Here is a 12,607-nt window from a genome sequence, read left to right as displayed (position 1 = left end):
TATCCGAGGTCGTTGATTTCCTAGATTGCGTGGTTTTAAACCTTTCACTGTCTTGCAGTTTCATAGTCTCCACGATTCCTAATACCCTAATCATCTAGTCTCTTGTTCCCCAGTTCCATAGTCTAATGGTCTAATAGTTTCATAGTCTGCTACTTCTACTCCTTCTTAATAACCGCAATGCTCATCTATTCCCAAGGACTTGGAGAACATCAACAAGTGGGGGTTGAATATCTTCAGGATTGCAGAGCATTCCCATCAGCGCCCGCTCACCTGTGTCATGTACGCCATTTTACAGGTCAGTGCCTTGCTTTATCCTTTAGGGATTTTACCCAAATAGAAGTAGTCAGAAAGTCAAAAGTAATCGTGTGGCATTTGAGCCTGAACTAATTTGTATGATGCTGTATGATCTGCAGGAACGAGATTTGATGAAAACCTTCAAGATCCCAATGGACACTTTTGTGACCTACATGATGACCCTGGAGGACCACTACCACTCAGACGTGGCTTACCACAACAGCCTGCATGCTGCTGACGTCGCACAGTCCACACACATCCTCCTGTCCACCCCTGCTCTAGAGGTGAGACATGATCTGTTATTTCTGTAAAATCTTCTTGTTGTAAACTGTTTGTAAACATGCCTTGGAAGTCTAAAACTAATCCCAAAATAATGTACCACGTTTTGTCTGGATTTCATTCTCGTGTGCACGTTTTCTCTCATTGGGATGTAAAGAAGTTGAAGTCAAACTCCTGGGATATCATGAGATCAACATTTTGATTTCAGTCCGCTAATTGTCTTCCCATATTCTTTTCTCCTCTTTCCCAGGCGGTTTTCACAGACTTGGAGATTCTGGCAGCCATCTTTGCAGCAGCCATCCATGACGTGGACCACCCGGGGGTATCGAACCAGTTCCTGATTAATACCAGTGAGTGCTTTTGCCCTTCCATTCCTCCCTTCACATGCAGTTTGAGTAACTAGCACCAGATGGACACCAAACATTCAGCACGTTGTGTCTATTTTATCTACGCTGCCGTTTAGCCGTGTCTAGTAAGACTTTCGAGTAAACACACCCGGCTATTTTTGTGTTTGTGCGTTTTATTTTCCTTCTGTCCTCTTAATTATTGAGCTTTGTCTTCTTTACATATGTTCTTTTATCTTGAATTGGATATTGTGCTTTTGGTTTAGTTCTTTTCTTGTTGTTAACATGCTGTGCAGAAGTTTGGAGGTCTTTATAAATAAATTGGACTCCTCTTGACTTGCAGACTCAGAACTGGCGCTCATGTACAACGACGAATCTGTTCTCGAGAACCATCACTTGGCCGTAGGCTTTAAACTCCTACAAGGGGAAAACTGCGACATCTTCCAGAACCTGTCAAAGAAACAACGGCAGACCCTTCGGAGAATGGTCATCGAAATGGTAAGTCGACTAAAGTCCTCCTTTTGGTGATACCATACAATGCATTTTTCTTTCTTTTGTAGAACCTCTCAGCTAATGTTGCTTTGCTTACTCTTGTTAGGTGCTAGCGACAGATATGTCCAAACACATGAGCTTGTTGGCGGATCTAAAGACCATGGTGGAGACCAAGAAAGTGACCAGTTCAGGAGTGTTGCTGCTGGACAACTACACAGACAGGGTACAGGTGAGATCTCATGGAATCCTGGAAGTGACTTTTGCATAAAAGGGTCATTCTTGAAGAGTCCCACACTAATTAACCTTTGTGATGTCTACAGGTTCTGCGCAATATGGTCCACTGCGCCGATCTCAGCAACCCCACCAAGCCTTTGGATCTTTACCGCCAGTGGACAGATCGCATCATGGATGAGTTCTTCCACCAGGGTGACAGAGAGAGAGAGCGCGGCATGGAGATCAGCCCCATGTGTGACAAGCACACCGCTTCTATCGAGAAATCCCAGGTAGGAATCAAGCACATCAACTTCAGGGCACCATTGGTAATGTTTTCTTCAAATTCTTCAAGTTCAAGCCCTTTAGTTTCTCTTTCCTCCTTATCCTCCAGGTGGGATTCATCGACTACATTGTTCACCCTCTGTGGGAGACGTGGGCGGATCTGGTGCACCCGGACGCCCAGGACATCCTGGACACTCTGGAGGAGAACAGGAACTGGTACCATAGCATGATCCCTCAGAGTCCGTCTCCTCCGTTCTACGAGGCAGAAGGAGACAAGTTCCAGTTTGAACTGACTTTGGAAAGTGAAGATGGGGACAATATTCACCTTGAAGGACCTTCAGAAACAGCTGACATGGACATAGCTACTTCTTCCTCGCCAGCTGAGACGTAGCAGCCCACTATGTTGGCCATGTTGGTTTATTCCCTGAAACGGAGATCAGCGAAACTCCTCGAAATGAAGAAGCTACTTGAAGACTTGACTAGTCCAGAGGCTCTTTTCACAGAGTGTGATCGAAAGGTGACGATTCCTTGGAGCTGGTCCTTGTAGAACTCAGCTAGCAAGTTCTCAAGTGATTTGCTGGCACTGAAGCAGGAACTAAGCAGGTCCTGAAGCTTAAACGTATCGCCAGTATGGGATGCCATGAAGGAGAACTACTGACTCATGATCCGTATGGATTTACTTTATTTTGTACCGCCGTGTCAAAGACACACTAGTTTTTGTTGTTGTTGTTTAGTTTTAAACTAGTGTGTATTTTGTAACATTTGTTTATAATAAACACAGCAGAACCCACATACACATTGAACATGAAGGATTTTTTCTGCTGAAAACAAAACCAGTCTTATTTGAACTGGGGAAACAATGGTTTATTGGAAAACCTGTTTGTTCACGAAGTACACATTGGGGTTTTTATTTTTGTTCATAAGAGACAGTATTCACTGTGTTAACCTTTAGTTGTTGTTTTTTTGTTATTGTTATGGTTTTTAAAAATGGTACACGTTTGCGTATTGTAAATAGAAGCGAATGAACACACAATGAAAGCACTTTAATGCTGACACTGAAACCACTTTAGGATGAGAAAACTATCCATAACGTAAAACAGCGATGTCGCGTTACATCCAAAACGAAAACTGCCCCCATTTTAAACCATCGCTCAATGGTAAGCTTGCCAAAATTTTTCAGTACAGCTGATTTAAGAAATTCAACACGATGTCACGGTCATGACAATAATCATTGACGTCAATGCACCTTATTTCTCAGTATAGTCATGCACACACAGGATGTGGTTTCAAAAAATGTCGCTACATGTCGCACATCCTGAAATCAGGTTTAAAGCCCTTGCAGCTGGTTGGCATTGTGGTCACATGCAGCACAATTAAAGCCGCAATGCTAGGAAGAACAATTATTCTCATTTCTAAAATTGTTTGCGAACTCATTTAATCTTACAACAGTATGTTTCAAACAGCTCCCATGTAGTATTAACCAGCGAACAAAACAATGATCTCACTTCTTTTTTTTGTATCATTGCAGTGCTAATGAGTATTTACCCCCAACTTCCCTGGTGGAATGTACGCCATTATTCATTACTTTGTTCTGTTGTATTGCTGTATTACTTTGTGAATTGTATTATTTTATTAAGTGACTAACTGTCCCACACTGTGACATCATGGTGTCCCCGTGTCACTTGCCAAAGAATTTATTAAACATGAGGAGTTTTGGAAATCTCTGGTGCCTTGTTCAATTTTTTTTATTCTCCTGCTGAAATGAATACACTTTCATTTATTCACTTTAAACGAAGTACAAACTACAAACTAAAGTTAATCTAACAGAATTTGTTATTTTTCATTGGCAGATATATGCAACAACTTTTACAAGATATAGTGCATACAGTATAGCACACAGTATTATAGTGTAGTACAGCTATACTTACGTATATTCTTTTATATGTAGAACTACAAAAAAAAACCTGATACTAACTGCATTTAAGCCCCGAATACGATACCAACTGCATTTAACCCCCGAATACGATACTAACCGTATTAACCCCTGAATATGATACCAACCACATTTAACCCCCGAATACGATACTAACCGTATTAACCCCTGAATATGATATTTACCATAATAACCCCTGAATGTTTTACTAAAAGTATTAACACCTGAAAACGATATTAACCACTCTAGCTGAATTTTCCACACACACACAGTTTTTCCCCCAGTTTTGCATGGCAGGAGATAGCAATCGTGTAGACGTGACAGCAGCCTCCACTCCAAGGCGAGCGAGCAGCGAAGCATGCGGTGTAGAGCAGAACTCGCACAGACAGTACGCTATCACGCTCCGGCATGTTCTCACTTCGTTACAGCACAGTACTGTCCACAGAGCAGAGGAACACGCTGAGGAATGCTGGACAGTGATTTCTCCACTCAGCGCCATCAGACTCTAAAAACCTACAGCAGGTTGTTCATACGGCTGAACTCAGGCCGTGCAGAGAAGCGATTAACATGGACTCATTCAGCATAACATTAACAATCCATTATTACTGCTGTAATAATGAGGAGTGTAAACCGAGAGAGAGAGAGAGAGAGAGAGAGAGAGAGAGAGAGAGAGAGAGAGAGAGAGAGAGAGAGAAAACAAAGAAAGAACAAAAGAAAGAAATGAAGACAGAAAGTGGCAAATATAAAAGAAACAACAAAACAAAGAAAAAGAATTTATTGTGTTAAACATGATATTGTTTGTTTTTCTGACCGTGTGTCAGTATTTCTGTGAGATTTAAAGGGTAAACATTGACTGGAAGTGTGGCAAAGTTAGAAAGGGTGTTGTTGTGGTGTGTGTGTGTGCATGTAAGAAAGTGACTAAACACTAAAGAGAAGTCTGAGTTTCTGAGTCCTGAGAAGAAAAGCAGTGTGTTTACTAAAGCAGCAGTGACTCCGAGGCCAGCATTTTCCACTGCACTTCCAGCAGGAGCCGAGGAATCCTGGGAGTTTATTTTTGAAGAAAGCAGTGAGGGCCGAGGTTCGCTGACGTCACGTTCCCGGGGAAGCGAGCGTGGAAAGACGAAAGACGAGGCACAAAGCCAAGTCGGGGCTTGGAGGAGGGCAGGGAAGGAGATAATACCTGAAAACAAGTGCTCTCGGTCGACTTACAGAGAAATTTCCTGCTTCCGTTATCTCTTCCTCGGAATGCAGGCCCAGGGCCAGGACTCGTATCGGGTGGGAAGTTACACAGAAGTCATTCAGGCAGAACAATAAGGGTGTACACATGAAAACAAGCTGAAGGCCAGCGAGCGACAAAAAGAGCTCTGCAGCAAAGGAAAATTACATTTCTACACCTGAGGGGCAAAACAGCGAGGGACAAAGTGCTTTAAAAGAACAAAAAGAAACAAAAATATATCCAAGAAACAGAATACAAAGAAAGAAAGAAAGAAAGATTGTGTCTCGTTTCTCTATGCCAGGTTGAGGTTTTCAGGTGTCAGTGATCAGGAGGTTATGAGTCTGAATCCCAACACAGAGCGGCTGCTGAACGCTGAGGGAGGGTTCGGGTGACTGAACATAGCAGTCTAACACTCAGTGTGAAAGTGAAAAGCCGCATCGGAGTGCTGTGAGGCGCAACAGGTGGAAACCTGCTTTAAAAACACTTCTGCTTGTGTGTTTATGCTAAACACCCACTGACTGCTTCACATCGCTGCTCTGACGTCTTTCACACAGAACTTCATCAAGTGTTGTTGTTGTGGAACCATACCATTGTGTGTGCAGGTTCAGGATTTCACTGTGCCCCTATCATTTTTCCACAACTGTCTTTATCTAAACTCATAAACATGTTCGACACGTCACAGCTTTCCCGCAGTGACTGCTGAAGAAAATAATCCAGCACATTTCATATACAATCAGGCAGTGTATATGAAAAACTACCTTATATAGGCCTTTCATTCTGGATTGCGATTGGTCAGAAGGCGTCGATTCATTTTCTATAACAGTAGTTCTGAGAGTAGCACAGCTGTACATCACGGGTTTATATTAAAGTGCTCGGAACAGCTCATTCACTGGGAACTTTAAAAAAAAAAAAAAGTTGATGTGGTGAAATTTTCTGCCATTTATGTAACATTTATGGAAGGAGTGTCCAGTGTCAGCGCTTTGTAACGGTCATACTTAATTCTTTGGCTTTTAAAGTCAAAGGTTGCACTTGATTTCAAAACAGTGCCAACAAACTGCATTGAAACCGAATACACACAATACATCGAGGCAAGCAGTGGGTTATTTACCACTTTATCCAGCGCTGACAGAGCAGCCTATAAATCATTCTGCTTGTTATTTCTACTCAGAAAATAAAAGAGCTGTCTGACAATTATTTTCTCCAAAATTTTAGATGGAAAATTCATTTTGGAGATCGGACTGTAATTGGAGGAGTCAAGATGTGTTCATAATGGCAGGTAAGCACTCAGGTGGCTCGGCTAGAGGACGGTATTAAGGCACAGAGATCGTCACACCCAGAAGGACTGAATTCATCAAGACGTTCTGGGTGATAATCATTTGGACAGCTGTTCTCAAACTCTTTGTAGCCAGAGACCTGTAAAATAAAGTCTGATTCATCTTTCCACTGGCAGAACTGACTTTGGTGCTTGGACCCCTTAATAAAATAACTTTGATAATGTTGGCTGTGAATTCCATTACTGTAACAAAAATTTCAAAATCATGTATCAGTTGTAAAAGACAGTATTAACTCTCCATTCTGAGTGAGAGGGGTGGAGTTACTGTGTTATTCTCTCCTGTCAATCAGAGTGGTGCTAGCTAATCGTGGCCATCTGTGAACTCAGGTATGCGGAGGAGGGCAGTTAGCGCTTTCCTCTGAACGTGTTTAATCAGTTCATCTCTCTGCACACGCACACGCACACACAACATGAGATGATTTTCCATAACAGGCTGCTTTCTCTCCATTCTGTAATGAAGTACATACTGAAATAACACATTTAATTTTATCGTTTTTTATACTACGTGTATACTATAAAAAGATTGAGTGCTCATATCATTAATCATTACAACAATGTTGATTCAAGAACCTAACTGAATTTTTAGCCTTTATTGGTATATACTTTTCATTATCACTACCTGCAGTAACTCCACAGTGTCAGTGACTATACCGTGAACTCGAGCTGATCTCAGATGACCAAACAGCACAACCTTGTGGCTATAAAAATCATTCATACACACATATACACACACACACACACACACACACACACACACACACACACACACACACACACACCTCTCTCTCCTGGGCTTCCAGAGCTTTCAGATACATCACTAGTGTTTTAATCCATTATTCCAATTTTATATACAGAATTCCTTCAGCGACTCTAAGGTCAAATTCAACCTTTGAAAAAAAAAGTACAAGACTAGAATTAAATAAAGTTGTAAGATTCACAGCATCATTCTTGCTCTTGTAACCCAAATGTAAAGAGTTACAATTGACAAAATAAAAAAAAGGGGGAAAAACATAATTTAAAAGAAGTAAAGCAAAAACAATATATAGAAAGGAAAGAGAAAAGCAAATGAGAAAAATGAAAAGGAATGAAATGGAAACAAAGCAAAGCAGAAAGTTTTAAAAAGCAAAAGTAAATGTTAAAATAAATAAAAAGGAGAGAAAATGTATTTTAAAATATTACTCAATTTAAAAAAAAAATACAAATTATTATTATTGAAAAAAAATCCCTTTTTCACATTTAAAAAAAAGATTTAGAAAATTTTAAACCAAATGAAAATAAAAAAGCAAAGAAAATGGAAAGGTAATTGAAAAAAATTAACAGGATATTAAAAAATAAAGTTTTTTTAAATAAGACTTTTAAATGCATAAAAAAATGTAAAAGAAAGAAAATTTTAAAAAATAGTCATAGTAATTTAATCAATCATCAAGCTTGCAATTCAGTTCAATGATAACATTCTCATGCATTTCAAAATTCATTTGCATTTTCTATAGGAATGCAAACATTATGGAAACAACATTTTCTTTTGGAAAACATTATTATTTTAATGTATATTCTTTTGAATGAATTCCATCTTTACTTTGCCGTTAATCACCTACAGATGAATGGCTCATGACTGGATGACTAATAGACAAAATGAAACCAGTGTCATTTATAAGGTATTTCCAGTAAAGTTTGTCCAGTCGGCAGCCATTTTGTTGAGGCTCCAGAACAGTTATTCTCAGTCACACAAGACCAGGCTCATCTAGGTCGGCCATTTTTATTTGAAATGGCTGTTAAAAGGGCTCTTGGTGATCTTAAGCTTTACGTAACATATAAAAAATACCTTTTATTTTTCAGATTGCTCTGGCTACTGTGCAAAGCACTCTATATTTAATCTGATAGTCCAGATATTTTCTGATAGGTGACTGGCTCTTTTTACTAGAAGGACGGGACTTACATGATATAGGTAGCTGCCTTGTTGAGCGTTACACACTGCTCCATTCATACTTTAAGCAGTGTCCTGACTCGACTCATGCTGTCTCTGGTAGAACGGACGATGGAGTTTAAATCTGATCTTCTTTTCCTCCGAAAGTTAGCTTTAGACTGGCATCTGTTGAACTTTTCAGCTGATGTTATCAGTTTTTTGGTTGTTTTTTTTTATCTGTAGGAGCCTATATTTTTTGTATCTCAGACACACAGTTCATTTCAGGTGTTCCTACTAATAATCAGTTCACTGACCTAAGTCACATCCAGCTGTTTATCGAGCAGCTGGATCTCCTTCTCGAGCTTCTTCATCTTCATTTGCCGGTACGCGATTTCCTGTCTGAGGTAACGTTTATACAGCGCCGTCACATCTTCGTCTCTCTGCAAATAAAACTTTCACAACTCGTGATACGGTACTAAAAGAACACTGCAAGGATATTTTTTTATGAATAATTATTAAACGGATATTTTTAACAAAGACACACCTCTCCATCAGCAGGTCCCGAGGGTCCAGAAGGTCCAGGATCTTCTTGACTTGTGTACGCTTCAGTCCCCTGCACAGGGAACATGTGAAAGTCGCAGTGGAAGCATGGCAGCGTTACCCTTACCATGTCCACAGATATTCGAAATTATCATGTTATAGATCACAAGTTACCTCTTCTGAATGAGAACACACCACAATGTTCTTCTCATCATGTTCTGAATCAGATCGCTGCCAAGAAATTGCAAATTTACAGTCAGTTCTTTCTCCCACCCCCCCAAAAAAAGACACTTAACAACAGTGAAAAATCTAGACCAAAGAGCTGAAATTCTTCTAAAAGTTGTATTCAAATTTTTATTACTTAATCCACAGGTTGCCTACTAGACTGAACTCTATCCCACATCCTACTTAGAACGATGAACCTCCAAACCACTAAGACCCTTATTAGAGTATACTGGGAGAATGGATTTGATCAGGAAGTTGACCAAGAACAACCAGCTACAGGTCTACAAATATCCACCAATCAATACTTTATGGTAGAGCAACCAGATTCAAGACCTTCAGAAACAAGACTCTGTGGTCTGTTGAAACCAAGATTTAAATCTTTGGCCCTTGAATACCAAGTAATATATCTGGAAAAACCCAGGCACCATTCATCAACTGGGAATTCAATCCTTTCCCTGAAGCATGGTGGTGGTAGCATGATACTTTGGAGATGTTTTTAGCAGCAAGGACTGGGACGTACACAGCCAGAGCCTGCTCTTGAGAAACCTGACAGAGTTTGAGAGGGTCTGCAGAGAAGAACAGTAGAATATCACCAGAATCCACTTGTGTTGAGCTTGTGTGGTGGGGAATAATATAATATAGAACAAGTACCACATTAAACACTAGATTTATTCCAGAATTTTAATAAAGCAGTGTGCAATTTCTATCGCTCTCTGTTGCCTGTGAGAGGAACTGCAATGAACATGGACAAGCCTTTGATATCCCCTAATCAGCTCAAACACCTCTATTAAAATTCCATATGCCTTGTGAGTTGATGCTTATGTAAAACAGAGCAAGGTTGAGCACGTGTCATCTAACTAGAGGTGGAGCTAATTTCTGGGCTGGAAAAATATCAAATAAGGCTGAAACAAAAGACTTGTGAGTTGCAGTTTTTCAAAGATATAAAAAAACAAAATATGATTATTTCAAAGTTAATAAACATTTTTAAATTTTACAAACAGCATCTTTAATAGTGAAATAAAAACATTGGCTTACCTCAATGGGATCTTCTGCACAATCAAGAATGGTTGGCGCTGTCTGTATAAGAGTTGCAGAGCTTTCTGGCTCTGCAAAACATTTAATAATTAAAGATTTACGAGATTTATTGTTTTGTAGTCTGGACTGAATACTGAGAAAAGTACTAATCAATAGTATGGCACTGATACCTGTAGCTATCAGCCTCCCAGCGCTAACGCCAGTCTGCTTGGAGGAAAGGCCCAAAATGGTGCCATCGATCACCGGTCGACCTCTGATCTGCCAAAGCGCCACCTCTTCGACGGGTGAAAAGCCGGTCGTCGCTAAACCTCCACCAAACCTCTGCTTCCGTTTCCTGTTTGCTAAAATTGGAGCACACGTTTCACAACAATCGTCACACACAGCAGAGTGCAAAAAAAAGTACTGGATACACTTACCACATTGCACAATGTTTTTGTATTTAATTTTGACCTGCTGCCAGGTGCGCTTTACGTTGTTGGGGTTGGCACTGTAAAAAAAAAAAGGCAAAGAAACAGTTCATTTTCTAATTTTGTTAAATTATCTAATTAACGATCTTATTGAAATAGGCCACACCCAAAAACTCTTCTCGGCTAACTTTTAAGAAAATACTTCAAATAGGGCTGTTTACCATGTTTCACAAGAAAAATCCATATAAACGACCCAGTCATGTGGTATTCACAACTTCACAAGTTGACAGAACCTATGGAAAATTTGTTGGTGGTCAATGCTAAGTGTATTTTTAGTCATACAACCCTTTTTCTTAATCATTTACCAAATCATCTGAGAGAAATGTTGATCTTCCTGATGGTTCCTGACTCATTTCCAAAGTCATCATGCCTGACTTTTTCCTCTAGTTACTTGATAAATACTTAATTTCATTTCAAACATTATTTAATTTGTGACACTACTTTTGACTTTGACTATCCAACCCACAATCTAAGGAAGATTATTTAGCAGTTGACCTTAAGTGTAATTATAATGGGGTTTTTTTTTGTCATAAGGAGTGTTTTCTTATTAATTTCCCCAACACATCTGAGAGAAATGTTGATGTTTCTAATCGTTTGGTCTTATTTAGAATGTCATTCGGTCTCTATAATGTTTGCGACAGCTGTGTTAGACGACAAAAAACATTAGCTAGCATAAAATTACGGTCAACGGCCATATACGACAGTTGCCTAGCAACAGTGTTCTACAGGCCTGGACGATACGACTTTTCTGAGTTATCGGCAGAAGTTTGAGCAATAAATGTTGAATATGTATTATTTTTTTGTTTGTTTTATTTCTGTTTCAGCATAAAAGACTGAAAATGAGCTTAATCTCGGCAGATATACTGTTTTCACTGTTGCCTAGCAACAGTGTTCTCATGAATGGTGGGTTTTTTTTTTTAATGTATAAACTAGAAGTTAAGAATGATCCTTGCTTACTAACACCACTCTTGTTCCCTAATAAATACTTTATTTCTACTTTTAAAAAATTATTTTAAGTTGTATTTATCGTGATGTTACCCTATAAACTTTCATCAGGTCACCACTGAGCTGGATGGGTTTTATACTGGGCTATATAGTTTTTTCGTACTGTACCAGATTTGAGCTTTTAGGTAACTCTAAATAAATCTAAATATATAAAGAAGACAAAAATAAATGTTTTAATAAATAAATAAATAAATAAATAAATAAATAAATAAATAAATAACCAAAAAAAACCTTACGCATTTAATCTGTCGGCTATTTTCTGCCAGGCTTCCACTCGGGATTTGGCCGCAGCAGCTGTGTTACATTTCGCCGTGATGATGGCTTTGTACTCCTCAAAAGTCTTCAGGATTATCTCCTGCTCGAACGGGCTGAAGAAAGCTGCTCTTTCTCTGGCCATCGCTCAGTGTTTTCATAGCTTTTTCACACTGTTTCAGAGGCATAAAACAACCCTCTGGATTAGTTGAGGCAGAATTTATACATCTTGCTAACACTATCCGGCTAAAGCGATTAACCCGAATAAAGACATCATTCCGCGCATGCGCAGTCGACCTACCGTCCGCCATGTTGAGAAACTCGAAAGCCGCACTACCGCACTAAACAGGATGCACATACATACACACACACACACACACACGGCATATTACATGAAATATGGATACTATGCAAACATTTAGTACGGAAGTATACTGGTTTCAGCGTAGCCATGGCAACCAGCAAGCACACTCATGCGAGATGCATAGCCTACTATTGTGATCTTAGATTTCTAGAAGTAAAGAACAATGTAGGCTTCATTAACTAGAAGAACTGCAATTCTTCCATGAAACATTAACTTCCAAGTTTAGTGCACCACGTTGCTTCATTCTCTCCTACTTAGGCTACTTGTACAGCAGGATATAATGTAGTGCGCCTACTTAGGGAGAGGAAGTCATTTGAGATTAGGCTCACGCGTTTGACGTCATCCAGACTGATTTAGATAACCTGATTACTGACTTTTTTAAATGTATTATATCATTTATTATCTGATTTTTCTTAAAAGAGGCTTTATT

The 12,607-nt window shown here is 39.4% G+C and overlaps 2 protein-coding genes across 4 annotated transcripts in view; one reads left to right on the top strand and one right to left on the bottom strand.

The window, feature by feature from the left end:
• pde4bb (phosphodiesterase 4B, cAMP-specific b) overlaps positions 1–3,624 on the top strand; it is a 33,987-nt gene extending 30,363 nt beyond the window's left edge. For both annotated transcript variants that reach the window (XM_017471578.3, XM_047156713.2), the window contains exons 11-17: positions 197–295; positions 414–578; positions 824–923; positions 1,261–1,415; positions 1,516–1,638; positions 1,730–1,912; positions 2,014–3,624. In XM_017471578.3, coding sequence (XP_017327067.1) covers positions 197–295; positions 414–578; positions 824–923; positions 1,261–1,415; positions 1,516–1,638; positions 1,730–1,912; positions 2,014–2,295 — 1,107 coding nt within the window. In that variant the 3' untranslated portion in view covers positions 2,296–3,624. The remainder of the gene's footprint in view (positions 1–196; positions 296–413; positions 579–823; positions 924–1,260; positions 1,416–1,515; positions 1,639–1,729; positions 1,913–2,013) is intronic.
• A 973-nt stretch (positions 3,625–4,597) lies between these two features.
• Positions 4,598–12,192, bottom strand: si:ch211-107p11.3 (GT1 domain-containing protein). Of its 2 annotated transcripts, none has more exons than XM_017471573.3 (8): positions 12,115–12,192; positions 11,798–11,986; positions 10,506–10,576; positions 10,260–10,430; positions 10,090–10,160; positions 9,004–9,060; positions 8,834–8,902; positions 4,598–8,729 (listed from the first exon to the last, which is right to left on the bottom strand). In XM_017471573.3, the coding sequence occupies exons 2-8, from the start codon at positions 11,956–11,958 to the stop codon at positions 8,604–8,606; spliced, it is 726 nt and encodes a 241-aa protein (XP_017327062.1). In that variant the 5' UTR covers positions 11,959–11,986; positions 12,115–12,192; the 3' UTR covers positions 4,598–8,603. The 2 variants fall into 2 exon arrangements, with proteins under 2 accessions (XP_017327062.1, XP_047012671.1); XM_047156715.2 differs by lacking the exon at positions 12,115–12,192 and adding an exon at positions 10,718–10,789 and having other exon boundaries at positions 11,798–11,928.
• Positions 12,193–12,607: the final 415 nt, after the last annotated feature.

Source organism: Ictalurus punctatus, chromosome 7, assembly GCF_001660625.3.
Source record: "Ictalurus punctatus breed USDA103 chromosome 7, Coco_2.0, whole genome shotgun sequence".
Classification (NCBI taxonomy): Eukaryota; Metazoa; Chordata; class Actinopteri; order Siluriformes; family Ictaluridae; genus Ictalurus; species Ictalurus punctatus.
The sequence above is the reverse complement of the archived record's forward strand: the minus strand, read 5'-3'. Positions and strand labels throughout refer to the sequence as shown.